This window comes from Bemisia tabaci, chromosome 1 (assembly GCF_918797505.1).
Source record: "Bemisia tabaci chromosome 1, PGI_BMITA_v3".
NCBI lineage: Eukaryota > Metazoa > Arthropoda > Insecta > Hemiptera > Aleyrodidae > Bemisia > Bemisia tabaci.
In genome coordinates this window covers 23,359,564-23,387,551 of record NC_092793.1, presented here as the reverse complement: position 1 = coordinate 23,387,551, position 27,988 = coordinate 23,359,564, and the positions used below count along the sequence as shown (strand labels likewise).

At 40.0% G+C, this 27,988-nt stretch overlaps 1 protein-coding gene and 1 long non-coding RNA gene across 3 annotated transcripts in view; one reads left to right on the top strand and one right to left on the bottom strand.

Moving 5' to 3' along the window:
• Positions 1 to 27,988, bottom strand: part of LOC109041260 (follistatin-related protein 5) — a 214,353-nt gene that overhangs the window by 170,190 nt on the left and 16,175 nt on the right. For both annotated transcript variants that reach the window (XM_019057533.2, XM_019057534.2), the window contains exon 2: positions 15,593 to 15,652. In XM_019057533.2, the coding sequence (XP_018913078.2) occupies positions 15,593 to 15,652 (60 nt within the window). The remainder of the gene's footprint in view (positions 1 to 15,592; positions 15,653 to 27,988) is intronic.
• Positions 82 to 20,228, top strand: LOC140224245 (uncharacterized). The gene is made up of 2 exons (XR_011899544.1): positions 82 to 1,593; positions 19,072 to 20,228. It is a non-coding gene; the product is annotated as an uncharacterized lncRNA (long non-coding RNA).

Below are 27,988 nucleotides of genomic sequence, written 5' to 3'. Positions count from 1 at the left end.
TGTTTTTTTTCTTCTTCTTTTTTTCTTTTTTTCTTTTTTTTTGAGCTGCAACTTCTTTGTCACGAAACCACGCAAGAATTGCACTTTGCAGGTGCCAGGATTCCACAAACCATAATATTCTATTCAAGTTATAAAACCATGCAAAAGTTTTTCAAGTACGATCTGATCAAAGTTCATGCAATTAACAAATACTAAAGTAGTACTGGAGGAATACATTTTTAAAACAATAAAAACACACTTTTTTTAGACGAACCCTTAGTTGAATTAGCTTAATAATGCACTTGAGCTAGGAATTGGTGCACAAAAGGCACATATTTCATCAAAAGGATTAAATAGTTCGAAACAGCAGGTATAGTACATTGCGGTATAGATGAGAACTTGGCAATATTTTTAATGATGTGTAAACATGTGGTTTTTCTGTGAAAGAGATTTACAATCAAAGCTGTTTAAATATTAAATAAGCAAACATAGTGAAGTGTCGAACCGTTCAATGAAAAATCACTCACAACGCGTGAACAGACAGTTCATTATTTATGGGAGGAAACTGGTAGGAATATTCTTGGCATCATCAACTTGAATTTATCTGATCATAAGTTCAGCGCGCTTCAAGAGTAAAATATTCTGTCATAGAGTTGGAAATCACTGGATTGTGAAGAACGTTAGGCTTCGGAACATTCATACACAACATGAATTTCAAAATAGGAATTTTCCCTTTAGTTCTGGTTAGAAGTGCAGAAACTTTAATATCTTTTCAAGCCTTTTTATAAATTGTTAATTTTTCAATTTTTTCACTCAGCAGGTTACCTTACATAACTTTAAATTCCTTCGAGAACCATTTTGAAACTCACTGTCTTATGTTTCCCTTAAATTCATGCCTCACTCTGTTCTTTCTCTGGTGGCACCGTAGCCCCTCAAGGTTTTGGCCTCCGGGACAATTTCTCTCCACTTTATTTAATCTTTTGTTTTATTTCTCCACATTTTTGTACTTATGCTCTCAGGTTCTCCTCAAAAATTTTGGCCCACCCCAATCCTGTTCTTCTTCTCATTTTTGTTACAGGTACTTTACCTATCATTTTGATGTACATGCGCATTTAACAATTACTTTCATTCTTTATTTTTGTGTTTCCTAAAACATATCATGACAAGCTAATCAGTCAAATATTTACTTATTGTTAGTAGCAATCAGTGAGATATAGTGCGAAGTATTTTTATTGAAACATCCGGCAAATTTAAACCAGATAGTTTTATTCCCTCAGTTGTAAAAAGAAATGAATTGGGCTGAATTTTGCAATTTGGAACAAAATCTGGCTCAGTTCAAGAACGGCGTATGTACAATTAGTTTTGCTGTGCACGTAAGTGTTATTAGGGTTGGGCTAGAAATTCTAGTACCTAATACAAAAATGTAAAGACCAATTTAATTGTCCTCTTTTCTTAGTTTGAATACATCTCTCTTACCTCGTGTTTTGCTGGATTTTTTAGGTGTTAATCTGTAATCAAGAACTTGTTCTCGCAAAAAGTGTTTTTACTCTAATTAGGCTTGGAGACAGCTCTCGCAAGTTTTTGGTCCGGAAGAGCCTACCAGATTTTCACAATGTAAGTAGTTTTCTAAGTACCCTCGTTTGAATGATGAATTCATTTGCAAGATTAGATCGGAAAAATAAAATCAAAGGACAATAAAAAAATATTCTGAAGATAGTACATTCTATCTAGACTTAGGTCGGTACGGCGACTTTTATCATCGATTTTTTTGCAAATGGCGTAGTTTATGGAAAAAATGCATTCTACATAAAGTGTTTGAAATTATATCATGAGTTGATTTAAGCGAAAAAATTGGACCTCGTGGTCCATTTTTCATACTTCGAATTCCGGATTTTGCTGACCAGGTTGTACCGACCTACGTCACAGGGTACACAATACTCAAGATGCAAACATCTCCTTTTTTTTTCTCTATGCCCTAAAGCCGGTCCATACGACACCTCGTAATCAAGCCAAAGTAAAACTCAATTTCCTCCGAAAGGCTTTCTTCACTTGCACTTTCTTCTTTCCTCGAAAGAAAGTGTAGTTCTGGACGCGGTTTAACGTGGTATCTAACAAACAATATTAGATTCACCCACCCCTTGTCTGCTCTCCCTTTGATCTACAGCCGGCAACGTCGTGATTCCCATCTAGCGCCCCCTCACTGGGTATCTCTAATTTAGTCGAGTTCAGTAGAGGAGGAGTTGCGACTTGACTCGCCTCTTAATTGTGACTCCTTGTTAAGGAAGTTTCGCCCAATTCACGCACCAAATTTAAGGCCTCGGCGGTCCTGTCCTCCTCCTTGTAAATGCAACATCCCCCACTCCTTCCTCCCTCAACCCCATATCCTCTCCCCATCACGACCGACGCGCTTGGGGCTTTCAGCTTGATTGCATTTTCGAGGCAATTAGGTTCCGACTGAATTTTTTCGCAGACGACGAAAACCAACTTGCTTGCCCCCAGTCACTTGTTTATGCTCAGCCTTAATTACTGATTAGATCAGGAAGGGGTAAAAACCAAGACGTGTTGGCGGAGATCAAAAGCGATTGAGTTGGGACCGATGATCATTGTCATTGAGGGGTCCACTGAATTGAGCTTGTAGATATTCATCTGGATCGCTGGAGGAAAAAGTTACTTGAAAATATGTTTACAGATGAAATTGGGGTATTTCTTTTGAAATTGGAAATTTTAAATTTTTGAAGTATTCAACGTAAATTTTTCATGGAAAAACAAGACTGATTAGATCAGCGAGGGGTAAAAACCGAGACGTGTTGGCGGGGGTCAAAAGCAATTTAATTGGAACCTGATCACTTTTAGGTTCTCCGATTCGAAATTATTGACATTCGTCTAGATCACTGATGTTCCACATTGACGTTACTTGAAAATAAGTTTACAAATAAAATTGATTATTTTCATTCAAAATTGCAAATTTTAAATTCTTAAAGCATTTAACGTGAATTTCTTGTGAAAAAAAACATGGACTGTAGTCCTTAATTTTTTATCCTAGCTAGTTAAGATCCATTGCATTAACCTCGAAAAGGATCGAGTTCAAAGGCAAGGACGATTTCTGTAAAGCGGGCGAGAGCTGATTGCGCTACTTGAACACTAGCTCGAAGTAATAATGGCATTTATTCTCCTCTCCTTTTTGTCGCAAATTTTAATCATTTCAATAACTCAAGAAAATGGATGAAAAAAGAACTAAAGTTGCGCTTCATTGTTTTAAAACTTGACTCGCGGGATGACTGACGATTGAGTCAAGACTCTGGGAAAAATAATTTAAATTTTCCTGATACTCATTCAATTTTCTCGACCATTGACCCTGAATTAATCGGTCTCCCGGAGTTCCTCTGTTTCTACCCTCTCTCAGAGCAGATTAAAAAAGCGTGGAATTATTTTTTTCTTTCTTTCAGCATCCGAAGTGATAACTTTTGCACAGTGCATTACTTAATCAGTTTAGTTTAGTTTATTCGTGTTGTTTAGTTTTACGTTTTTATTTCTGCTTCATGATGTTTTAGAATACTCGCATGCTTGAGCTGATATCCTCACACTGTCGGCAATATGTTGTTAGAGGCCATTTGGACGTATTTCTACCAAACGGAACTATGTGCATTAAGACATGAGCCCCTAGCCCCATAAGAATATATGCATATCAGGGCTCACATTATAATTCACATAGTTCCGTTTGACAGAAATACGTCCATTTATGAAATGCATTACGCAAAAAGTCTCCCGAAATTATAAATGCAACCCGCACGACTTTTAAGTCAGCGGAAACATATTCAAAGCATCGCTTAAAAGTTTTTTTTTCCGATTCAATAATCCCCTCTAAACATAGGTCTGCATGTTTTCTCAAAAATTTACGTAACGCTCAGATTGACCTTTTCTAATAATTGTGACGTGATAAAAATTTGGATGAAAAATTACCACCTAGATTTGATTTTCCATCTTATATTTTCGAAAACTAGGTGCTACGCGCTTACGCCAGCGTTACGTAATGCATCTGTAATTGCCCCCCCCCCCCCCCCTGTCAAAGACCCTTATTGACTCAATCCCCATTTTCCCGCAAGAGTGTTACGTATTTTATATATGAGCAACCCCTTCTGGTACTTCAAATCATACCCCGTCTTTCCATTACGGTACACGGTCTGGACACGGTGTGTCGTGGTTCCTGCGATGTTTGCTCAAGCTTCGGGGGCGACTGTTAGGTCGACCTAGAAAGCACGTGCTTGGCGCAACCAATGCGAGTCTCGTTCGGCTAACGCGTTGAGAAAATATGCCGTGATGTGGAATCTGCCGTGCTACGGAAAAATGCCGTTCGAGCATTCGAGTGTTGCCAAATTTACTCTCTGAAAATATTTATTTTTGAAAAAAGTCAGAAGTATTCTGCCTTGAAATCTCAGATCCTCTAAATTAAAATACGAACAAAATCCTCTGACGAATCGGAAAAAGAATATTTAAAATTTTCCCGAAGATTAGAGATTTGTAAAAGGAAATTTGCCAACGTCTGAAGGCTCATACGGCGTTCTTCCGTAATACGGCAGAACTTTTCTAACCATTCCACACCTTCTGATTTGTTCGAATAACCTCTCACGAATCACCTAACCAATTTTGCTCAGAAATGCTCCAGACGTACCAATTAAATGCACGCAAACTCACAAATCAGCTCCGTATTTCCTTACGTGCGAACATACTTACACACACATTTTTATATGAGCAGAACAATTGTAAGAACACTGCATTACTATTGTTATAAAACCACTAGAGAGTAACTTAATCTAACCTCAATAAACCATATTTTAGCCGAGATAACCTATTTTTTTCTAACCTAAATTAACCTAATTTGACGTAATTTACCTAAATAACCTTATTATTTCTTAACCAGAATGACCAAATTTTAAGTACTTTAACCTTATATAACCAAACCGAATCTACCCACCTTAGTACCTTTTCAGAGGTTACTCCAGAGCCCGGCGAGTATAAGAAAAAAGAAAATGTAAGAGGAAGAGGGGCTTAATTTTTTACGTTTCACCTGACAAGAATCTTGATTCAATGACAGATGTAATTTCGCAATGAAAATACCATGGAGTTTTCAACAACTCATCGAAAAACTTCACAAAACTTTAAAGAAAAACTTAACATCTATTCCTGAACGAATGGAGGAGTTGTAAAATAAAACTATAAAATGTTGCAATGTAGTTGAGCCGCCGATACGGCTCAAACTTCTCCATATTTTGTTTCATTTTCCAGTGTGTTAAGCGAATTTTCAGATTTTCACTAGTGCCTTATGGAAGGCGGGGGGGGGGGGGGGGGGTTTAAAAGTTTGCAAAAGTGCCTTGCGTATATTTTATGGACGGCCCCGTACCCCTCGGTTGTAAACCCGAGCAAAAACTATATAAATCTACACTGCCGATTTAATACGGCATGAAGCCTCATTTCCGACCGAAGAACTTAAAAATCGTAGCAGGGAAAGTTTTCGGGAGAAGCGAGTCATAACAAGTTGAGAAAATATCAAACTTTCAAGTCAACGCGGGGAGAGAGCGCTGACTGCGGCGTGACGGGCCGTCAAATGCAGCCTCGTTTAGAAGCGTCGTTGAAGGCGTTAAAATTGAAATATCCCGCGGCAATATTGCATTTCTTCCCCACTATTTGGCATTCCGCATCGCAGCGATATGTCGCAGACCACGCTTGCAAAAAAATAAGCGTTCAACAGCGTCTACTAAAGAATAGTTTCGACGACAGGACAAAGTTTCAACTGCCCTAGGTTGCCAAGCTATCAGTCTTCTACCGAAAAAATTATAGGGGGTAAATTGGAGGGGCTTGGAAGACAAGGCGCATGAGTGCAATTTTTGAGAAAATTGAGTTATTAATGATTCCAAGTAAAAATAGTCTTAATGAATATTTTGTGGAAAATTCGCTCCCAAATTCCAATTTTTGGGCATGAAAAAGTCGGTTTGATCTTTCTTTCCGCCATAAGGACCCTTGTAATTTCGGAACTTCAAACACGTATTTCTCAAAATAGCAAGAGCTGCACTTATGCGCCTTGTCCTTCAAGCCCCTCAATTGACAGGAAAAAGGTCTACGATTAAGTCATGCGAGTAGCTTTAAATTTTTGAGATATAGGACATAAAACGTCCTTCGCAAGGAATCGGTTATAAATTTGAGAACTTGTGTGGGTGTCTAGTTTTTTTTTCATTTTGGGAAATCCTGATTTCATGATTTTTCTAAATTCTGATCAAATCCTGATTTTTAGCGGAGAAAAATTAAAATTTCTGCATAGGCGTATGCGAGAGCAATACAAATCCGATCGGACAGCCGACATCTCTCAAATCCTGATTGACCTCAAATCCTAGTAGAATCGGGAAAATCCTGATGCTGGACACCCTACTATGAAATCTGGGTGTAAGAAAATTACCCACAAAGTGATTCCACTGAGACCCCACGCTGACGCCTCATTTGAAGCAAAACCGCATCGCCTTGCGGTTTCAGTAGCGTGGCGTGAATGATCGACTGTCGATATTTCTCCATTCGAAGCTAACTTGAAGAATCGATTAATAAGGTGTTTGTTGCGAACACCCTGTTTATCGATCATTTTCCATCATTTTAAATGGCAGATCATTCGATACATCGCGAAGCACGCCACGCCACTGTGCGGTTTGTCGAGGTTCGAAAGCGGGGCGCCGCAAAACTCGGCTTTTTTGCTCCACTTGGCGAGGCGGACTTTTTGCCGATGACAGCTGGCGAGCTGGCGCGACTCGGCAAAAGTTAAAAGTTGGTGGGCTCTCGGGCGGGCGCGTAAGTTCCGAGAAACGCGGGTGGGCTCGAGATCGGGGTCTTACACCTTTACGATCGGCATCCGAGCGATATCTGCGGCTTCGGCTCGAAATTAAAGTTCCGTATCGCACACACCGTGCAGGTGCGCTTTACAGTTCTCGTAAAACGAATGCAGGCGCACGGAGCGCTGAATATCGCAAACCGTTCCGGTCCTCGATTGACGTCACGCGAAAACTTTTAAAATTGAAAATCTCCGGCTACGACTCCGCGCGCGGTCTGATGAGCGGGGAAATATCTCCGTTAACCACGCTCCACCCCACACCAAATCTAAACCAGTAGTGGTGCGTGGACTGGGAAAAAAAAACACACATTGGATCTAGAGTCCAGACTCTTAAAAACATCGACAAGAAAAAATACTATTGATTCAATCGGGATTTTTTGCTTAAATCAAGAACCAAGCCTCAGGATTGAACGGATTTTTTTTTGATTTAAGCTTAAATCTGATTGAATCAAGAGTCCATTTTCTTGTCAATGTTTTCAAGAGTCTGGACTCTAGATTCAATGTGTTTTTTTTCCAGTGTTAGTCTTGAAAAGTACCCTACATCGGGAAATATATTCAGGAAATGAAAATTCAGTATGGAAAATGTTTTTGGAGTGTCTTATTCAGATTGCAGATGCGGCCCTGGGACAAATGAAGCAAATTTATCAGAAAGGAGCCAACCTACATTTTCGAAGAAATTGAGTCAATAATGTTTTTCGGGTTCCATTAGTAATATATTTTCTTCTATTGGGGAAGCCGAAATAGCGTTCAAGGCCACATCCACCATCTTAGATAATGTATTTTTAAAAATTTGACAACAAACCCGAGTTTCCATTCAAAAAATAACATTTGATACGGAGTTTCACAAAAATCGATTAAAACGGAGCCGCGATAGCATCTAGAGCCACGTCCGCCATCTTGGATTTTAGAATTTGGGAAATTCGACTGAAAATTTGAGTTTCGCGTCAGAAATTATCCTTCGCAACCGAATCTCTCAAAATTCGATTGAACAGGAATCAAGACATTCTTCCTTTACCAAACCTATAAAGTAACATAAGTTTATGGAGAACTTTTATAAAAAGAATTAAATAAGTTTCCTTAGAAAAATAACACGTGATAAGTAATTATGGAACGTTGGAACAAATTTAGTCTTCGCAGTAATTGGATACGCCCGAATAATATGATGCAGATAGGTCACAAAACTCGAGAGCCGATCGCAACAGAGTCACGTTGGGTTAAGTTAGGTCACGCAACTAAACTAACTCTCGGCAAAGCTGGGAGTATCACTCGAATTGAAGGCGCCCTAATCCTGAATTTGTTCACATAATTTCTTCAACTTCTACCAAATTTCTTCTGATCGCTGTAATTTTGCGAGTTTGTTTGTTTGTTAATTTAAGGTTTTTCTTCATATTTCTCATCTTTTCTCAAGGAAAAATCTTATAGCCGCGCTCCAGGAACCTGCTCTATCATAGTTGCGCTCTATCATACCTTCTTAGGGGGACAGAATTTCTACAGGCACTAGTATGTAACTGGTGGCAATAAGCTCCTCGGAGTTTCCGTGTTATGGGCTTTGTCCGCGGAAATCTTTTAAAGAAAAACACGAGACGGACTACGCAAATTTTGCTTTGAAGAGCAAATGCTGGAGATGTTTACTGTGGTCAACGTGATTTTGGAACGAATTATTGGTTAGAAATATTTCTCGTGTGCAAAATATTCATTAAACGGCAACCGCGCTAAGCGCATGGTGTTCAGCTCGAAATCATCGTAACAGCAATCTGCTCAAGTCGAAATAGGGACCGATATAGCATATCAAGATTACGTTGAAACGAGCGAAAATGAATTTATGGTCAACAAACACTCCAACGTAATTGCAGAACCCCTCACTTCTCCCTCCACTCGCCCCACCTCTCTTTCTCACCCTCCTTCCTCCAATGTCATTCGCTGTTACAATAGCATAACCGTTGGCCAGCACTAAGTAAAAATATGATACCTACATCTGGACATTACTCCCAATATCGATATACTCTTGTACAGTTGAGATCGAGCCATTAGAATGTTACCATTTTGCGGCGGCGTAGTTATGCAACGTCGGACATGAATTTAAACAGCGAAGTGCTACTGAAAATGCACAGAGTTACAACGTACATTGGTTAAAAACATTTCAGAATAATCTTTAGTTATGGTTTTGCCTAAAACGGCCTGAGTTCTAACTTTTTATTACTGAACCGTGGTATTTTTAGAAATTCCGCTGATGGCGGATTTATAAACACTTTGGCAGACGTTATATTCACCGAGCGATGAACATTCAAACAGAAAGAGGGTTTAGTTTGATATTTATATTTTTGAAGGCAATTTTCACCCTGTCCCGCGACAAATACAGAGCAAAAGGACCTCCTGCGACTCAACCGTTACGAAGAAAAGCATATCAATGGTACAAACGAGGGTATCCCAAAAAGTTAGACGGTTATTTTTTTAATCTAATTCCTTTAATTTAAGCAGCAATGAAACTTACTTTAGCTGCGAGAACAACCACTGACAACGAAACACGACAACGGATGGCAACGGAACAACGGAAACTACGTGCCGAAATTGGACCCGTGGCGAAAGGAGGTGAGTGCAGGTGAAAGTACGGGCAGCAAAACCCTATGTATAAATTTGCTCTAGCATTAATAGTTTCGAAGATAGAAAATAGGGAAACTTACTTTTTGGGATACATTCGTATCATAATCAAGGAAGGACTTAGTTCAAAACTGTCGTGCTAAGGAGGAACGCCGTATAAGCTTTTAGATGTTGCCAGATTTTTCTCAATAAAAAACGAATTTATTGGGAAAATTTTGAAATTTCTTCGTCAACTTTTTCAGATAACTTTGTTCGCATTTTACTCTAAAATATCTGAAAATTGCAAGGAAAAACATGGACAACTTTTCTCAGCAATTTATGTTTTATCCGGGAAATTAGGCGACTCCCGAATGTTTATACGGCGTTTTTCCTCATCACGGCAGAATAGGGACTGGCTCCTGCCTCTGTGCATTAGAGATAAAAACGGCAACTTCCAGAATTAGCGGATCAACCTCTGCATCCTGCTCTATTGTATACCGTGCGTCGAGGAAGTTGTGGCGTTCGGCGGTGCGGCGCGGCGCGGCGCCTTGAGGCTACATCCCGTTGGGTAGATTTTCGTCCATGCCGTTTGGAAATTGGATTTCGTCGCGGCATGCCGCCGTGCAATAACTCAAAACTTGGAAACAACTAAAAGCGACGAACTCGCAGCAAGTCCAGTGCGATTAAGTCTACGGCTAGCACGCGGCGCTTGAATCGCGACTCAATTCAGCACCCGACTGTTGAGCTTAACGCAGTAATCTCCCCAATTTCATTTAAGCAACCGCGTTGCTCGTTCCCCCTTGTCGTCAAGTTTGCTTCCTTGTTTTCTGTTGTTGGCAAAGGTGCACTTTTTAACGGTAGCCAAGGGATCGATTTCTCGCTCAAATCACCTAAAATGAAAAGTTCAGACAAATTATAAATTGGCTGATCCTATATCAGAGCCAGTATGCTTCAGAGAGATATGAAGTCGGGTGTGGCAAAAGTTAAGTTCGAATATGAGGGATACTTTTCGCCTTGATGATGCTTGATGACAAGTTATGATGAAAATATTGACTGCGATCTTATTTCCATAATACAATATGGTTAAGTCTTAGCTTTTAGGGGATTATAAATTAATCATAAGCGACCGTTAAACATAAAAACCAAGATGTTAAAACATCGTTTAACAAGCTGAAAAAAAATTAAAAAAGTAGTTCTTGTTCATTTGTTTGAAAAAATCTCCGGCTATGGAGGCTGTACTTATACGGTCTTTATGGACATACCGTCCGTATTCTGGGCGCAGAGGCCGAAAATTCCAGGCGTAGCACCCGGAGCAATTGAACTCCAGCACCCGGAGCGATTGAACTCTAGCACCCGGAACTTTCGGCCCAAGAGCCCGGACGAAAGGTATGTCTACACAGCCCGTAACATTTTTTTCAGTATACGGGACTCAAATATCTACTTGGGTCTAACAATGAGTCTTCGATTTGTTTCGACCTAGATCTGGAACACAGCAAAATGCTTCATACGACAATCCGGCCATTAACTCCCGAAAATTTTGATTCAAATTCCACTACTTGGCAAATGGGCGTAAGTGTTTTATACGCTCTATGACTCTCGGTTATTCATTTCCAGTCGTATAATCCGGTCCCCGCCTCCGTCCTTTTGTTCTGTTTAAACCAGCCCTCTCGCCACCCCCACGGTTCCACCCTACCCGCCCCCTCCACCCGCTGGTAACGCTCCTTTAAATCTCGGCCAGCGACAGCACCATTTAACTCTTTCCCGACCATTGTTACGCGGTGCGGTTGCCGGGTGTACCGAGACCTCGTCTCGATTCCCGCGAGTCGATCGCACTAATTTCTTAATTAGCGACGCAATGTGACAACGGTGCTTTCACGCTCCCGCGACACCCATTCACCGAACCGGATCGGACGGAAGATGCATCACAAAAAAAAAAAAAAAAAAAAAAAAAAAACGGCTCCACTGTGGACTCGCACGCCCGCAGTCCGGCCGGTGATGCGGCATTATCTAACACCTGCGTTTTCGATACTCTTAATTAGGGGCTCAAGGTTGAGCCAGCAAAAATGATCTGCACCGGCGGCGCGGCGTGCTGCCAACACGACACGCGCACTGGCGCCTACAAACCTAACAGGGATACTTCACGCATTGCGCAATGCGTGAAGTATCTCTGTTAGGTTTGTAGGCGCCAGTGCGCGTGTCGCGCTGGTCGATCTCGCCCGCCGCACAGTGAATCGAATCAATCAGAGAGGTCGGACATGGAATATTTGGCAAAAACTGCAAATTTCTAGTTTAATTTCATTACATGATGGATTTTAAGAGGTGCTCCTATAAGAAAATCTCACGAGAAAGCCACTTTTAGAACATCAAAGTCATGTATGAACGGAGTTAAAAGCTTTCAATGTTTCCAAATTTTGTTCGACCTCTCCTATTGAATCGATCCACTGTGCGGCGTGGTCACAATTTTTTGAGCAATATCCAAATTTCGAAAAGTTCGGCGACTGAAGCGGAAATTCTCAGTCACAGCGGCGAAAATTTGGTAAAAATGCCGAAAACTTGGCACACTAAACCAATAAGTTTTTAATCTCGGCAGCTGGACCCGAGAAACTGTCCTCAATGTGGTGACAATGCATCGTCGTCTTCCGGACGAAGAAACGTAACTCCATTCCAAGGTTACCAGATTGGCTCACGCAATTACTTTGTTTTACATACATGTACCTCTGCAAATTTTATTCTAAATGTTTCTGATCTCGAAAACGACAATCCGTACACTGGAAAAAAAAACACTTTGGATCTAGAGTCTAGATTCTTGAAAACATTGACAAGAAAAAGGACTCTTGATTCGATCAGATCTAAGCTTAAATCAAAAGGAAATCCTCTCAAATTAAGAGGCTTGGTTCTTGATTTAAGCTTAAATCTGATTGAATCAAGAGTATTTTCTCTTGTCGATGCTTTTAAGAGTCTGAACTCTAGATCCAATGTGTTTTTTGTTTTTTTTCCAGTGTACTTTTTATTTATTGTTAGTTGCATCCAGTTTATTTCCTAAGCGAAAAAAGAGACACATCCAAAAATGTAACGAACAAGTTCATTAAGCAGAGTCTCTTCATCCTATAGTCTCCCTCCAGTGTCTCCCCCTCTCAACCATTCTCACAGAGTATTTAGCACAAATAAAAAACACGAGCCTTACGAGTCCACAACTTGTCGCTCCGCTGACGAAATGATGTAACTCCAGTTTAGCGTGAGTTCTGGAAAACATGGAGTCATGCCGGATAAAAGGCTCATCTTAGAATACAAATAGGCTCTTACGTCAGACGAGCGACGAACTCCCGCATGATGCAACTCTTTGATCACCTTCGCGGCGTCGCACAGGGGAGCGAGTCGATTGAGGAGGTCGGACAAGAACTTAAAAACCTTTTTTTTTTTTTTTATTTATACAAAAAGTAAAAGTTAAAAAGTGTTTCCATTGGTTATCTCGTAAAATTCCCTTCCATACAAACCCCTTGAAATTTACAATGTGACGTATTAAACATCAAAATGGACCACTACACAAGGTACGAATTTCAGCATTCTGATACATGATTCTTCACGAAAATTTTACTTAAAACACGATGCGCACAACGAAAATTACCGAAATCAACTCCTTCCGAAGATATTCAATGATTCTTGTGGCGTGCATCGAAACCACCCGCTCATGAAAACTCAATGCTCTACGTGATTCACATCGCGCGCTAGAAGTTATCATGAACGTCTCTGCGATAAAAAAATCTGGCAACCTCAATCTTGACGCTTTGGCTCAGCTATAGCAAATAAGTTGGAATATTATATAATAAAATAAGCAATGTAGTTGGAAAAACACATGGTGGGAAATGAACATTGCTCGATTGAGAAGCTTGCTGAAACCGTTGTAGTGCGCGATTTGACTCATGTAGAGCTTTGAGTTCCGTGTGCGTGGGCAGTTCAAATTCAGCGTAACCAAAGTAAAATAAAAATGTTAATATCTCCGTTCGGAAATGATTTCAGTAATTTTTGTAGCGCAAATCGTGTTTTGCGTGAAATTCTGGTTGAGAAACATATCAGAATGCTTAAATTCTTACCAAAGGCTAGTGGCACTGTGCGCCGAGCATTGACGCGAGGATAACGCGGATCCGTCATCAAACGCGAAACACAAAGAGCACACCTGGATGTCCAAGTGGGCCCTGGAAAGCAACGAGTCGAATACTGCCGTGCTAAGGAAGAACGCCGTATGAACCATCAGACATTGCCAAATTTCCTTCGATAAAATCCGAATTTTCAGGACAATTGTGAATATTTTTTCCTAAAATTTTCAGACAATTTCGTACGCAATTTAACCTAAAATATCTGAAAATTTCAAAGAAAAATGTGCATGAATGTAGTTAAAAATACATGTTTTATCAAGGGAAATTTGGCAACTCTCGAATGTTCATACGGCGTTTTTCTTAGCACGGCAGATTAGAGGACAGGGTTGAAGTCGACTTACCCTCGCGCCGGGCTGCGTGACGTGACGTCGGGAGTCTATCGAACGCGTCAACGCGGGTTCTTTTCGCGCGCTCGACACGTTGCAGCGCTGCGAACACGTTCCACGTTCTACGGCGAGAACAATGCCCTCGTTGGGAGTGCGCGGCGCATTCTTCTCGTTCGCGGCCGTGTTCCGCTCGCATTCCGCTCCAGTTGAGCGCGGTTATTCGGAAACGAATGCGATGCGCCCGCCCCGACACGAATTCTGCTCTGCCGTGCTAAGGAAAAAAGCCGTATGAGCCTTCAGGCGTTGCCAAATCGCCTTTGATAAAACTCGAATTTCCTAGTGAACTTATGAATATTTTCCTTCCAATTTTTTTAGATAACTTTGTTCGTAATTTCATCTATGCTGCCGTGCTAAGGAAGAACGCCGTATGAGCCTTCAGACGTTGCCAAGTTTCTTCCAATAAAAACCGAATTCACTGGGAAAATTGTGAATATTATTTTCCAAAATTTTCAGACAGTTTCGTGCGCAATTTTATCTAAAACATATGAAAATTTCAAAGAAAATTGTGCGTGAATGTAGTCAAAAATACATGTTTTATCGGAGGAAATTTGGCAACTCTCGAATGTACATACGGCGTTCTTCCTTAGCACGGCAGTATGGTTCCTGAAAATTTCAAGGCAAGATATTCATAACTTCTCTCAAGAATGAACATTTTATCGAGGAAAATATGGCAACTCTCGAATGTTCATTCGGCGTTTTTCCTGGGCAAGGCAGAGTTGGCTCGCAAACGGCTCTGGGTCAGCTCCAGTTGAAATTCGATGTTGCTACCCACACCCCAAACTGCCGTGGTAAGGAAGCACGCTGTATGCACCTCCGTGCATTCCCAAAAATTGTAAATCGGTTTACGGTTTAATTGTAATCGACCGAAAAAAAAGAAGCTCCCAGTTATCATGAACAAGGGCAGTTTTAACTGTGAGTACAAAGATTTTAGGAAGGTTCCATGGGATATTCTTCGGGAAAATGATCAATCCTAGATGCATATATTCAGGCTATTCTCACGCTGAAGATCGTATGCAATATTAGTGTATAGTGTACGTCTCCATTAATGACATCAATCATCGAAAACTATTCCAATTTTTTTTTCCTATTCTATAATCAATGAAACGAGGAAGCTATTCTCTACAATGCAGATCTTAGTTGATGATAATTCAAATTCTGGGGATAAAGCGCACCCAAGGCCCGCATGAGCTATGCCCTTGGATGCAATCAAGTAAGATAGGCTTCAGGACGAGGGGAAATAATAGGTAAATGATTCAATATTGACGTTTTTAAATCTTGGACTTAGGTATTTTTCAAAACAAACGAGATCCATGCATGCTCATCTTTTCGAGTTTGCATGTTTGTAGGAGGAAAAGAAGCTACATTTTTGACCCATTAAAGTACCACAAGTGATGTAAAATAGAAAATAATATTTTGGAGTAAATATAAAACATGCACGCGACTTCGGAAACAACTATTTTTTAGAGAAACGTATTTTCCATTTTTCTGGATCAGGCAATTATAGAAGCGATCAATCCATTTCTCTAACATCCGCTCAACAATTATAATGGACAGATGCACTCTCCATAATGCAACAAACAACTGAACCGTAAAAACATGATATTATGAATAGTATATTAAAATTTTACCTTTGCTTCTAATGCTGTCAGGACGTAGAACAGGAGAACAAGTAGCCTAAACACAGTCATCTGAAACACATGACAATTATTCTACATTAATATTTACAAGTAACAAACAAATGAGGAGCTTGGAGGACAAGGCACATAAGTGCAATATTTGAAAAATTGAGATATTAAGGAACTCAACTAAAACTAGTTTGAAAGTATATTCTGTGTGAAATTCACAAGTAAAATCCGACTTTCAAGCATTAAAAAATGAGATTAAACTTCCTTTTCGCTATAAGGCTCCGTGTAATTTTGGAACTTCAAATACTGATTTCTCGAAACCGCAAAAACTGCACTTATGCGCCTTGTCCTCGAAGCCCCTCAAATACAATCACAGAAAACCTGCATATGAGAAACTAAAAATTCACACAAAAAAATCTTTCTTCTTGACTTTTTCCCCACCAGTTTTTAAATCCTTCCCTCCTCCTCACACGCACAATAGGGTGAGGACGTCAGTTTCAAGAAGCCAACACGAAAATCATCACTCAGTTGACGCCAAGTTGACGTCTCTATTGTGCTTGCTGAGAGCTAAAAGCCGTGCGTGAAAAGCGACGCTGCCACGACGGGAAATCAACGAAATTTTCTACGGTGAAATTGAAAATTTCAGAGGAGATTTTGCGCGTAATTTGGTTGCCGTGTGGAAGAGCATCACTTCGTCCGGAGGTCGTTGATCTTGACCTGTCAACAGCCACACACGAAACCCATTAAAAAAGGACGGCCAGTACTGCCGTGCTAGGGAAAAACGCCGTCTGAACATTCGAGAGTTCCCAAATTTCCTTCTATAAAATGTTTATATTTTTGAGGAGAGTTATGAATATTTACTCCTAAAATTTTAAAATAATTTAGATCGGTGCTAGGTCATTTTTCCTAAATTTTTTTTTCCTACATCAGGTTTTCCTATTACTTTTTTCCTACCCGTTTTTTTTCCCATTACAGTAAGTCCTACGAGTGAGGTGTCCCACTAGCTTTTTTCCTAAGGGTGTTTGTCCTAATAATCCAATAATAATTGAAACTTAAACATGAGTAGAGTAGGGGGAAATTTTTCAGAAAGAGTAAAGTTTTCTCAGCGAGCCGAATATAAGTGCGTGAACAGGAGACATTACAAGCTGAGCCTTCTATACCCTCAATATAAGGAGGAGGATGAAGCTCCACTACTTACGGGCATGCGGCCACAACTTTAACTTGTGAGGTACCTATGTTGTTTTTTTACTTTCTCGATCCCCTAGTTTTAAAATTGAATTTAGGACAAATGCCCCTAGGAAAAAAGCCAGTAGGACATCTCACTCGTAGGATTTACTGTAATAGGACAAAAAACGAGTAGGAAAAAAGGAGGAGGAAAAATTGCAGTAGGAAAAAATGTTTTAGGAAAAATGACTTGCCACCATTTAGATCTGATTACGGCTATAATGGAGATGTTGCCTGTGTGAGGAATTTGCGATTTGACTGTTGATTCTGATGTAAAAGTTCGCGAGAAACACGATGGTGCCACTGGTTTTCTCTGAGATCAACTCCGAAGCTCAAAAAAAGCTCTCAAGTTGAGGCCAAAATGGAGGGGATATCCCACGTTATCTTGAGAGTCCACCTCTACATCAAGACAAACTCTCCATGAGAAGATAGGGAGCAAAAACATTAGCAGGGTTCCGTGTTTTCAGTTTTAAAGTCCCCAAATAAAGTGGCAGCTCTGTCAATGTGTTTGCCCCCTTTCTTTGCATGGAGAGTTTGTTTTGATGTAGACGTGGATTCTCAGAATGGCGTGGGATATCCCCTCCATTTTGGCCTCAACTTGAGAGCTTTTTTTGAGCTTGGAATTGATTTCAGAGAAAACCAAAGGCACCATCGTGTTTCCCGCCAACTTTTACATAAGTATTAACAGTCAAATCGCAAATTCCTCACACATGCAACATATCCATACGAAATATGAAAAACGGACCATAATGTCCGATTTTTTTACTTAAATCAACTCATGATATAATTTCAAGAACTTTTCATAGACTGACTTTTTTCCATAAATTACACCATTTCCAAGAAAATCGATGATAAACGTCGCTGTACCGACCTACGTCATCAAATAAATGCCAAGATGCCCGAAATGCAAACACCTCATTTTTTTTTCTCTATGCCACGTAAGTTGGCCCGAGCACAAGCTTTTCGGGAATAAAGCCTTTCCCTTTCAAGGTTTTCACTTAATATCCGCCCGAGTTTCGCATATCATCCGTTTCTCCTCATCGCAGCTTTCATCAAATCGCGATTGCCCGGAAACTAGGACCGCACATCTTATCTGATAAAATTGCCCTTTAGACCAATTTTGGAGGATTAGGCTCGACTAGTCGATGAGTCAATTGTTGGTCTAATTTCATCACGTGAACGCAGAAGAAAAACGGGGTGAAAAAACACTAATGCGTGATCCATTTTCAAGGACAATTCTGTAATTTCTCCTACGATTTTAAATAGATTAAAACGCGTAATATCCAAAATCTAAGCTCAGATTTGGATTTCTCGTGAAAAATTGATGAGATTTCATGTATCATAAGTTAAAATAGCGTGAAGGGAAAAGGTTTAACGACGCGTATAGATTCTGTCGTACTGGCCCTTTGAACTACGCCGCCGCGCGGGTCGCCCGAGTGAAACCGAACGGGGAGGCGCCAGCTCTAAGCGTTCGGTTTCGTCGCGAGGAATTTCTCACGATAAATTCTTATTCTTCCTCCTCCGCTGACCCACTGAGCACTACCCATGTTGCCACGTTGGATTCATATGCTCGAATCAGTATGTCTGCGTTACGTCTCTGCCCTTCACGCTATGCTCGGGTATGATACATGAAATTGTATCAATTTTTAACGAGAAATCCGAATCTGAACTTCGATTTTGGGTATCACGCGTTTTAAGTCAAATTTTCTAAATTCGAAAATCTGAAATGACTGACTTGGCTTAAAATACCATCTCGGCTCCTGTTCAATGGATTTTCCTGAAATTCGGTGTCAGGGTATGATACATGAAATCGCATCGATTTTCAACGAGGAATCCGAATCTGAGCTTCGATTTTGGGTATCACGCGTTTTAAGTTAGATGTTCCAAATTCGAAAATCCGAAATGACGGACGTGGCTTAAAATGCTATCTCGGCTCCTGTGCGATGGATTTTTCTGAAATTTGGTGCCAGGGTATGATACATGAAATCGCATCGATTTTTTACGAGGAATCCGAATCTGAGCTTCGATTTTGGGTATCGCGCGTTTTAAATCAAAATCTGTCAAAATTCAAAAAATTCAAATTTCGAAAATCCGAAATGACTGAAGTGGCTTAAAATGCTATCTCAGCTCCTGTTTGATGGAATTTTCTGAAATTAGGTGTCAGAAGGTATTTTTCGACGGGGAACTCGAATTTATAGTCAATTTTTTAAAATCCTCAAATCCAAGATGGTCAAATATTAGAGGAAATATGTTCGCAGATTTATCAAGGTGAATTTGGCAGCGTCCGAAGGCCCATACAGCGTTTTTCCTTGCCACAGTAGAGTAGTACGTCAAACACGCTTGGCTGTGATTTATATTCTCGAGCCTGAATGGACGGTCGAACTTAGCCCAACCGTCATTTTCGACCCGGCATTTGCATGATATTAAATTTTAAGTGATAATTATGGAGGTCAGTGATTTAGGCAGAATTAGCTCGTGTACGAATGACGCTTCGATGGCACTTCACGAGATCAAAATATACACGTGTGGTACTTTGATGGTGTATTAAATTTTTGATCAATGGTTCTGCAGGCGGGCAGGCCAGGACAACTCGATTTGGAATTTAACTTGAAATATGACACTTTGTGACAGTTGAAAAAAAGCATAGGCAGAACTGTTCGGTGTGCTTCAGCAAAAAGCGTCATGTGTTACCCATCGATCTCTTCAGAAAAATGCGAAGAATTGATTTTTGAAATCTCCTAGGTGTCAACTTTTCTTTGTTTTCGAGATATTTTCGACAAAAAATGAATCTTATGTTATTTTCTAAGAAGGCTCCTGCAAAGGGGCATCAGTCGGATTGGCCAATCAGAGACAACTCGTAAAAGCAGAATCCGCTTTCAGGATCCGCAGGATTCGGTCCGCAATTTGTTTTGCGGCTCTTGATTTCTCTGTGGAAATGTGAAAGTCCCTTGTAAACCATTCATCCATTCTTCTTCCGAACTCTCTGCTCCCAGAGAAACCCCCTTGGCATCGGAATAGCTTTTCTTCCTTGCAAATTATGTTCTCCAGTGGCCCGATCAAACTTTTCATCGTGGGCCAGCCAAACTCCTAGGTCTTTGTACTTTCCTCACCCTTAGGATATAAAATATTTAATATAAAGTTTACGGTAGGAAGTGAAGGAAGAGGTCAGAAGGTGTCATAGCCTGATGATTTGTGGGAAAATAAGCCTCAATGGCGATTGAAAGTTGCAGAGCGCTTTAGTGCGCTGAGTTAGCGAATTAAATATGTTACATGTATTCTATGATCTTTCTATTTATTTATTTACATATATTTAAAAACTGATTTATTAGTACAGCACTGCGACATTATTAATTATATTCTCCTACCTTTGTACTTACTAATATTAATTATTAAATATAATATTTCTATTCATTTATTTATTGTTTCATTCATTTATGCATACTTAACTGCTTCTGCCACTCTGTAGCACGTCTTACAACAGATTTTCACATTTAAAAAAGCAGGATTTCCCATGTATGAGCAAAATTTAGCAAAGTAGGTCATTTTTTCAACACCATATGAATTTAGAAGAGAAGAAAATCTTCGTGTTTTCTACGTAATTTCTATTTAAAAATAAATCCGTCTTTCCGCTCGAAAACGCAACGACTAAACATTAGCCGAACCCACCGAGCGCAGTGCTAAAGCAACAGTAGGCATGTGCTCGCACATCCGTTCCGAATGCCCCCTCCCCCCTCCTCCCGTGTTAAAATATGTAAGGAGGTTAATTGAGGCGCGGGAAAAAACGCCGCCGTGCGCTGCGCGGGTCAACTAACCCTCAGGCGCGCAACGAGAGGGAGAGCCTCTTGATTAAACCCACGGTTGCATTTAGGAGCACTTTTCCTGTCCGACGTGCCCCATCAGTACCCCCGCCCTCCCCCTCCCCCCGGTCGCTAGCTGCCCGCCACTCCATCGATCACGGCGGCGGCGCCCGGCTCGGAGTTGTGCTTTCTACTTTCATCAAGTGTCAGCTTAAATTAATTTTCCCGCACCCCCTCCCCTCCCCTCGCCGTCCAGAAAACGGGACAACTGGGTGACAAGCAAGCCGTGACACGGCGATATGAGTGACGATGACAGGCTCGAGCCCAAGGATGCCAGATTTTGAGATTAAAACTGCGTATTTTACGCTTTGCTGTATTGGGGATGCACTGGAAAAAAACACATTGGATATTGAGTCCAGACTCTTGAAAACATTGAAAAGAAAAAGGACTCTTGATTCAATCAGGTTTAAGCTTTAATGAAAACGAAATCCGCCCGAATTAAGAGGCTTGGTTCTTGATTTAAGCTTAAATCTGATTGAATCAAGAGTATTTTTTCTTGTCGATGTTTTTAAAAGTCTGGACTCTGGATCCAATGTGTTTTTCTTTTTTTCCAGTGTACTATGGCAGGTTTTTCTATCTTCGAAATCGATCTCAAGATTGCTGGGTTGCATTGAAATGTCCAGATTTGTGACTGGATCCGTAAAAAGGGGCCTTATGTTTCGGGATAAAATTTTCTTTAACTTTTTGTAAAAGCCGAAACTCCATTCCTCTACAACCTATGAATTTTTTATCGGAACTTAGCGATTTTACCTCCTTCGACTTTTGAGCTTTCAGGGTCAAAATTACGCCAAAATGTGTCGATTTTCTTCCTTCCTGCATTTGAAAAGGTTGGGGAAAATCTGTCGGAAAATAGAAGATCCCTTTTCACAGATCTGGTCTCGGTTTACGAGTAGAGATAGGGAGAAAGTTGCTAGTTTTACAGCAAGAACTCAATGTTGTCAGATTAAGTGATGATAACATATTTTTCGCTGCGTTATACTCGTCAAAAAGTGCTGATATCTAAGCTTAGTTCAGAGATTCAGCTCAAAGTTGCTGCGGTTGTTTTATGTTAAGTCCATACTTCACGTGGCGTTACATAGAAAAAGGCTCTAATTTTGCAGCACAATATTGAGAGCCATGGTTGCCAGACTATCTAATTCAATGTCCATATTTACCTAACGTTGAGTCATGCAGATCAAAATGCTGCATTTTCGGTGCAAAATCTAGTCGAGGTGTTGCCGAATCGCGGATGCGCGTCATTGCAGACTTAGTGATTTCAGTTTGAATTCATCGGAAAATCCGGGATAAGCTCGCAATCCGACAATAGCAGAGTTGGAAACTTTGAGAATTATAAGTAGTATCATTAGATAAAATCGTGGAGCTTGACAGCTAAAAAATTTCGAAACCCATCACGTATTCCGATTGTAAATTTTCAAAATGTCCTGGGATTTCCATTTCATACAAAGGAAGAGACGCTTGCTGCAGACATTGAAAGTATGATTTGAAATTCTTACAAGCTGACCATGTAATGATGAGGAGAAAGCAGAAAAATTACAAGCTGCGTACATTTATTTTTCCCTCTTTTAACAAGTAAAGTATGAGTGAAAATTTTGAAATTTTTTATACGTTGCGGTACTGCTTACGAAACTTTTACGTGTAATGTACGTGTAATAACTTGAACATTTTTACGAAAATCTTACTGCAATTTCTGCCCAAAATATTGCCAATTTGATTTTGTAATAATGAGAAAATTAGAGAAATTTGCGATGAAACACTGCCTCCAGTTTCTTTGTAAAGATACAATTTTCAAGTAGAAATTTTTCAACGATGAAATTTGTTCAGGTTTTTTTCTCGAAAACACCAGTATTGGAGGAATTTCGAGAGAATTGATCGTCGTGCATAAAGACGGCTTACACCGGGAAGTCTACAGTCTAGTCCGCTTGGACTGCCTTCTGCACCCATTTTACACACAAATCATTACTATACCACAATTCTGATACCTATCTAAAGAAATCTAAAGCACTAATATAGCCGAAAATGTAGCGTTACATGCGCACTAACATCGATGAATGCGACACGAACTGTTTTTTAATAGGAGAACTTGAAGTTTTTCAATCGGTTCATGCGCTACTTCAAGATGCGATGCGATGTGGCGCGCGGTCCCACACTGATCCGCCTTCAATTACGTAGGTAGGCAAAACGGGCTCCTAAGAGGACGAATAGTGGTATCACAGTTTTGGGTCGCTTAACGCTGCACGGCTCCCGCTATTAACCGTTCCTATCAAAACAGCATTCGGCGCGCTCCATACAGCAAATAACATCGTATGATAATGTAATGTTGCCATATTTCTTGCGATGAATAATCTGGAAAAATTCTACATATTTAAATGAATTGTGCCCCAAAAAAACTAGAACTATTCAAACACTTTCCTCGGAAGAAGTATTTCATCGGAGCAAAATCGACATTTGAATGCCCAAACGAAGTTTCATCTCAAAATCGCAGGGACAGAATTATTTTGAGTGGATTTTCCACCAGATCATATTTTTGGAACCGCAGAATTCTAGCCGTTTCGCTTGCTTTGGGGAGGTTTCGTTCTATAGTTTTCTTGTAAATCTTCTCTACAGAGAAAGCAATTTAGCACCAGGCCCTAAAACTTCGGATCAAATGAAGCTAACTAAAGGCAGCAAGTTTGAGCCCTACAGTCTGTAAGGCTGAACCCTAAAACTGCCTTTAATTAGCTCCATTTGATCGAAAATGTAAGGGCTCATTGTCAGTGGTACGTTGTTTTTTCCGCAATACCATACTTTTGTGTTATTTATACAGTGAGTGCTAAAATCGCTTCTCCTGTGGATGGTCACATATTATAACAGGGCTCCTCCACTTGGAGAGCTCTCTTACGTGCAACTAAATTTATTAAATTTAAGAAAGGTATTCAACATTTCAGTAGGTACAATTTCATAAGCGTGCCTATATAGGTCATTTTGCTTTAGCGGTCTGGCCAATGGCCCCCCCATACTACCAGGGGCCCGGAGACCCTTTTCCGGAAATTTTTTGAAAATTTAGCCGTACTTGAACGCATTCTGATGCTTCCATGATGAAAATTTTAGAACCTAATAATTAAATAAACACGGTGTTTTCATTTAAGACCCGAATGCATTGAAAGAGTGATCATCCTACATACAAAGATTCTCCCACCATCCGGAATTTCTGGAAGGGGAGTAGATGGTACTATTTTCAATTTTAGAGAGGCCAAGCCCCCCCCCCCCCCTTTGTACGCCCAAGTACAATTTTGATTCCACGAAAAGCGGCAATGCTGCTTAGAATTCACAACACGTTAGTGTCAGAAGGTTCTTCTTGGCAAGGACCGATAATGGATTGAGGTTCAACGGATAAGAAATTTAAGTCCTTCTTGATCCTCTCATTACTTTAAGTGCTGGACGGAGACGGCACTGATCTTGAAGACCCCCTAACAGATGCCCCTCCTATTCCACTCTGTGAAAACCTGCATCGATTTAAATGGGACGAATTTTGGCTGACACACATTACATATGGACTCCGCTGAATGTCTCCTGTAACTTGCACTAAAAGCCTTTTAGTTACAACCAATAGAACCCTACACGTAATGTTAAAAAATCACTTTGTTTCTACTTCAAGTGCATGATATAATAGTTACACGTCCATATGTAAGGAAATTGATGTCATTAATATGGCAATGCATTGAGGATCTAAATCATAACATCATCATAGGATCATCTTATATTCATAAGTTGAATCAATCAAGGTATCAGAGCGATCATTTATCCTTCAGCATTCTGGAAGTCTTCTTCCCAAAACAGGCCTCTCCTCCTAAACGTCTTTTCATTCTCAATCATGAGTGTCCGTCATATTAAAGGTAAGGCAGTTTGAAGTTTGCTATTCTGAAAATGTAATTTAAAAAAAATGTAAGTACTTACGATAATCGTTTTTGCTTAGAGCACGAAATCGTGGAATTTTAATGCAATTTAGTACAACCGATATTGATATAAGATTGAAATGAGCCATTTGAAGCTTATTATATAGGACAGTAGAGATAGCTTACCGTAAATTCGGATGTGTTGGAGAAAAAACAACTAAGAATTATTTCAAGTTTAACCGAAGTTGTGCTGGTCATGAATTTTGCAGTCCAAAAGGCACAATTTAAAAAACAAATGATATTACAATAAAATTCTGATCTACATATGTTTGTGGTAAAACATGTCAGATTATCATGTAACAGGAGTAAAAAAAGGGAGGGGGCGGGAAACAAGGCTAAAATATACTACCCCTGGTTGTTCTTCTTGGATCTTGGCCACCAACATGTGGGTTTCCAGCTTTTTCGTCGATAATATTTAATATTGTACTATTCCGACTGAAAATAACTCAGTTTTCAGCCGGAACGTCTCGGGTGTTTGATTGTTTTATTTTAGTGGGTGTTTTCGCCTTGTTTCCCGTTTTTCCTCCTTGTTTTTCTCCTGTTACCATTGTTCCGTCCTCCGTGTAAATTTTTATCTAACAGTGCAACTAGGCTGGTCCTTTGTAGACCCTAAAATAAAATAAACCATCCGCAGATAATTTTCAGTAAAATTATCGAGCTTAGTCCATTAAAATCTCAAATATATCGATCTAGATTGACAAGAATCCGAAACTTTTAATTTTATCCCCACGGAATAGAGGATCCTCCTTCTCGTGAACGCTCCTACAAGAGCCGGAGTAAGGTGTTCAATATCTACTGTACTACTCGCTCGATATAACTGTAGTTTCCGGTATTACAACCCTGCTTTCAATTCACGTAATCGAACTTTCAAACGAAACCGAACAGTAGAGATAGTTCACTGAAAAGAAACGTTCAAGCGCAAAAACTAAACTTCGGTTCATATTGAACACCGAACTTTTCTGGCGCAGGTAACGCGAAGTTGTCAATCACAGGAACCGAAATTTAAGTCATAAGACCAGAGGTTCGGTTTCTGTAATCGAATACCCACCAACCTACCTCAGTTACCTGAATAAAAAATGTTCTGAAAATAAAAATGTTAAGTATGAACCGAACTTTTTTTCTCCGCGTGAATCGAAAGCGCCGAGATTGCGCTTCACACGCGGTCGATATTAACCTACATGCTACGACTCATATAGATGAACTTTTTTTCCCCTAAGAGTGACAGCCAGCTCCATGAGAGGGTCTACGTACTGAAAGGCAGGGCAGGCCGCGTGTACATACGGCGTCACAAAAGCAAGCAGGAAGGAAAGTTTTATTGGCGCAAAAGCGCCCGGATTAACTTTTTTATCCGACCGTCTCAATTCTACGCGGGTAAAGGTGTTGCAAACTTGGCCAGCAGCCAAAGAGTGAAACGGTCAGTTACAGTGTTGGCAAGATTTCTCAAATTCAGAATTTTAGAAAAGTCAGATCTACTACAACACTAAATCATGGTCTTAGGATGGGCGAAATGTCTCTGATCGCTCGATTTCTGTTCCTGCATGAACGAGATTAACCATTTACTTCGCTAACTTGTCTATGACTTTCCTGACTTCAATTTAAGCTAAATTTACTAAAACGTTAAACTAGCTAGGGATAGAATATTAAAATAAAAAGAATTAATTAAATATAGATTTTATTAAAAAATAAGTTAGTCATTACAAGTTATTAGACAATAATTAAAATAGTAATAAATTGGTTTTTGATTAATAGTTCTTTAGATTAATAATGAATACTAAGATAGCTACACAGATTAGTAACGGCTCTTTTCTCTACCTTCCGAATCTGAGTAATGTAACGAAGCTATACGGATACCATTAAAAATAGAAAGGGGTTGTTAATCCGTAAAACGAACTGATTCGTGCGACACAGCCGGAAAATGAGAATTTATGGGAGAAGGAAAATATTTTTTCCCCTGTTACTTAATTGTAATCATCCCCTGAATTTATTTTTTGGAGTTAAAATTTAAGGATTCAAAGCATACTCAGACACACTCGGAAGGACGCACAATTCGCGTCATTGCGTCATTATGAACACCAGAGACAATAGGTAAAAAGACAAACAAATAAGGATATTGTAAAGTTAACAAGAAAAGTATACAATTAAATATTTTAAAATTATGAGCGGAAAAGGGATTAACGACGGCGAAAAGGTCATACAAAGCTAAAAAACGCATTTAAAAATTCGATCTCGAATTGTATTAAAAATGATGATCATATTATTCGTATCAACAGCGTTCGGTCGAATGGGGGGGGGGGGGGGTGCTTTCGAGCGTTTTCTTACAAAATTAATTTGCGCACGTTTGTTAACATATATGCAACCGTGTTGTTAAACCTTATCACTGTGTGATGATCCAAGTTAGAATTTAACGTCGTGAGAAATGTAGCATTATTCTTCCCCAAAATGTTAAACTTGGAACTCACGCTCATGAAGGGGGAGGGTAGGTTTAAGGAGCAATCGCAAAACGATTGTGGCTGGGACAAATAACGGATCACATTTAAAATTCGAATATAAGACACGGCAAATCGATGTATACACAAGCAGCGTGGCTGCCAAATTTCATTTTAATGCCCACGTATGTATTGTATACTCTTCAAGGACTGTTGAGCCTCTCTGACTGAAAATTGTTTTAATTCTAATTGATCACAAGCAAATTTCAGCGGAAAGGACAAATATTACAGTCATAATCTCGTAAAATCATGAATCTTGTGAGTCAATTCAGTGACCAAGGATTGGAGGTACGTTCTTTTATCCGCATTAGAAACGGCGTATTGCGCGTTTTTGTTCAAAAATTGTCGAGAAACGTCCCTGTAGGCAGGTACCAACATCTCGGTGGTCAGTCCAGATAGTATAGAAGGAGTATAGAACCTTCTATTTTCTCTGCGTTGGTCACAGGTATTTCATAGCACATACGATTTTTTTTGAATGATCTGACAATACTGATAACTGATACCCAGCATTTTGGCACAATATTTCCGGGTATGCGCCTAATTTATGTGCCGGAGTGAGAAAAGTTGGGTGGGGATTGAACTTTCCAAAAACGCCGCAATCGGGAGTCAGATGGACGTCTTCAAATCACAGTGAACTATCTTCATTGAGACCTGAACCCTGAGACCTATTATAATGCACGCATGACAGGGCTCTTGTCAGAATAGAGATAGTTCATTTTGATTTAAACACGTCCAAATAAGATGCATAAACTCGCAAGACAGGGAACTCGGCTCGAAAGTTTTGCACCCCATTAGCCTCCCCCCTCCCCCTCTCCGGGGGGTAGAAAACGGGGTGCAAAATAAAGACAATCACAGTTGGTGCGGTGAATTTATTTTCCTGGCTCGTCACGAGTTTTCGCA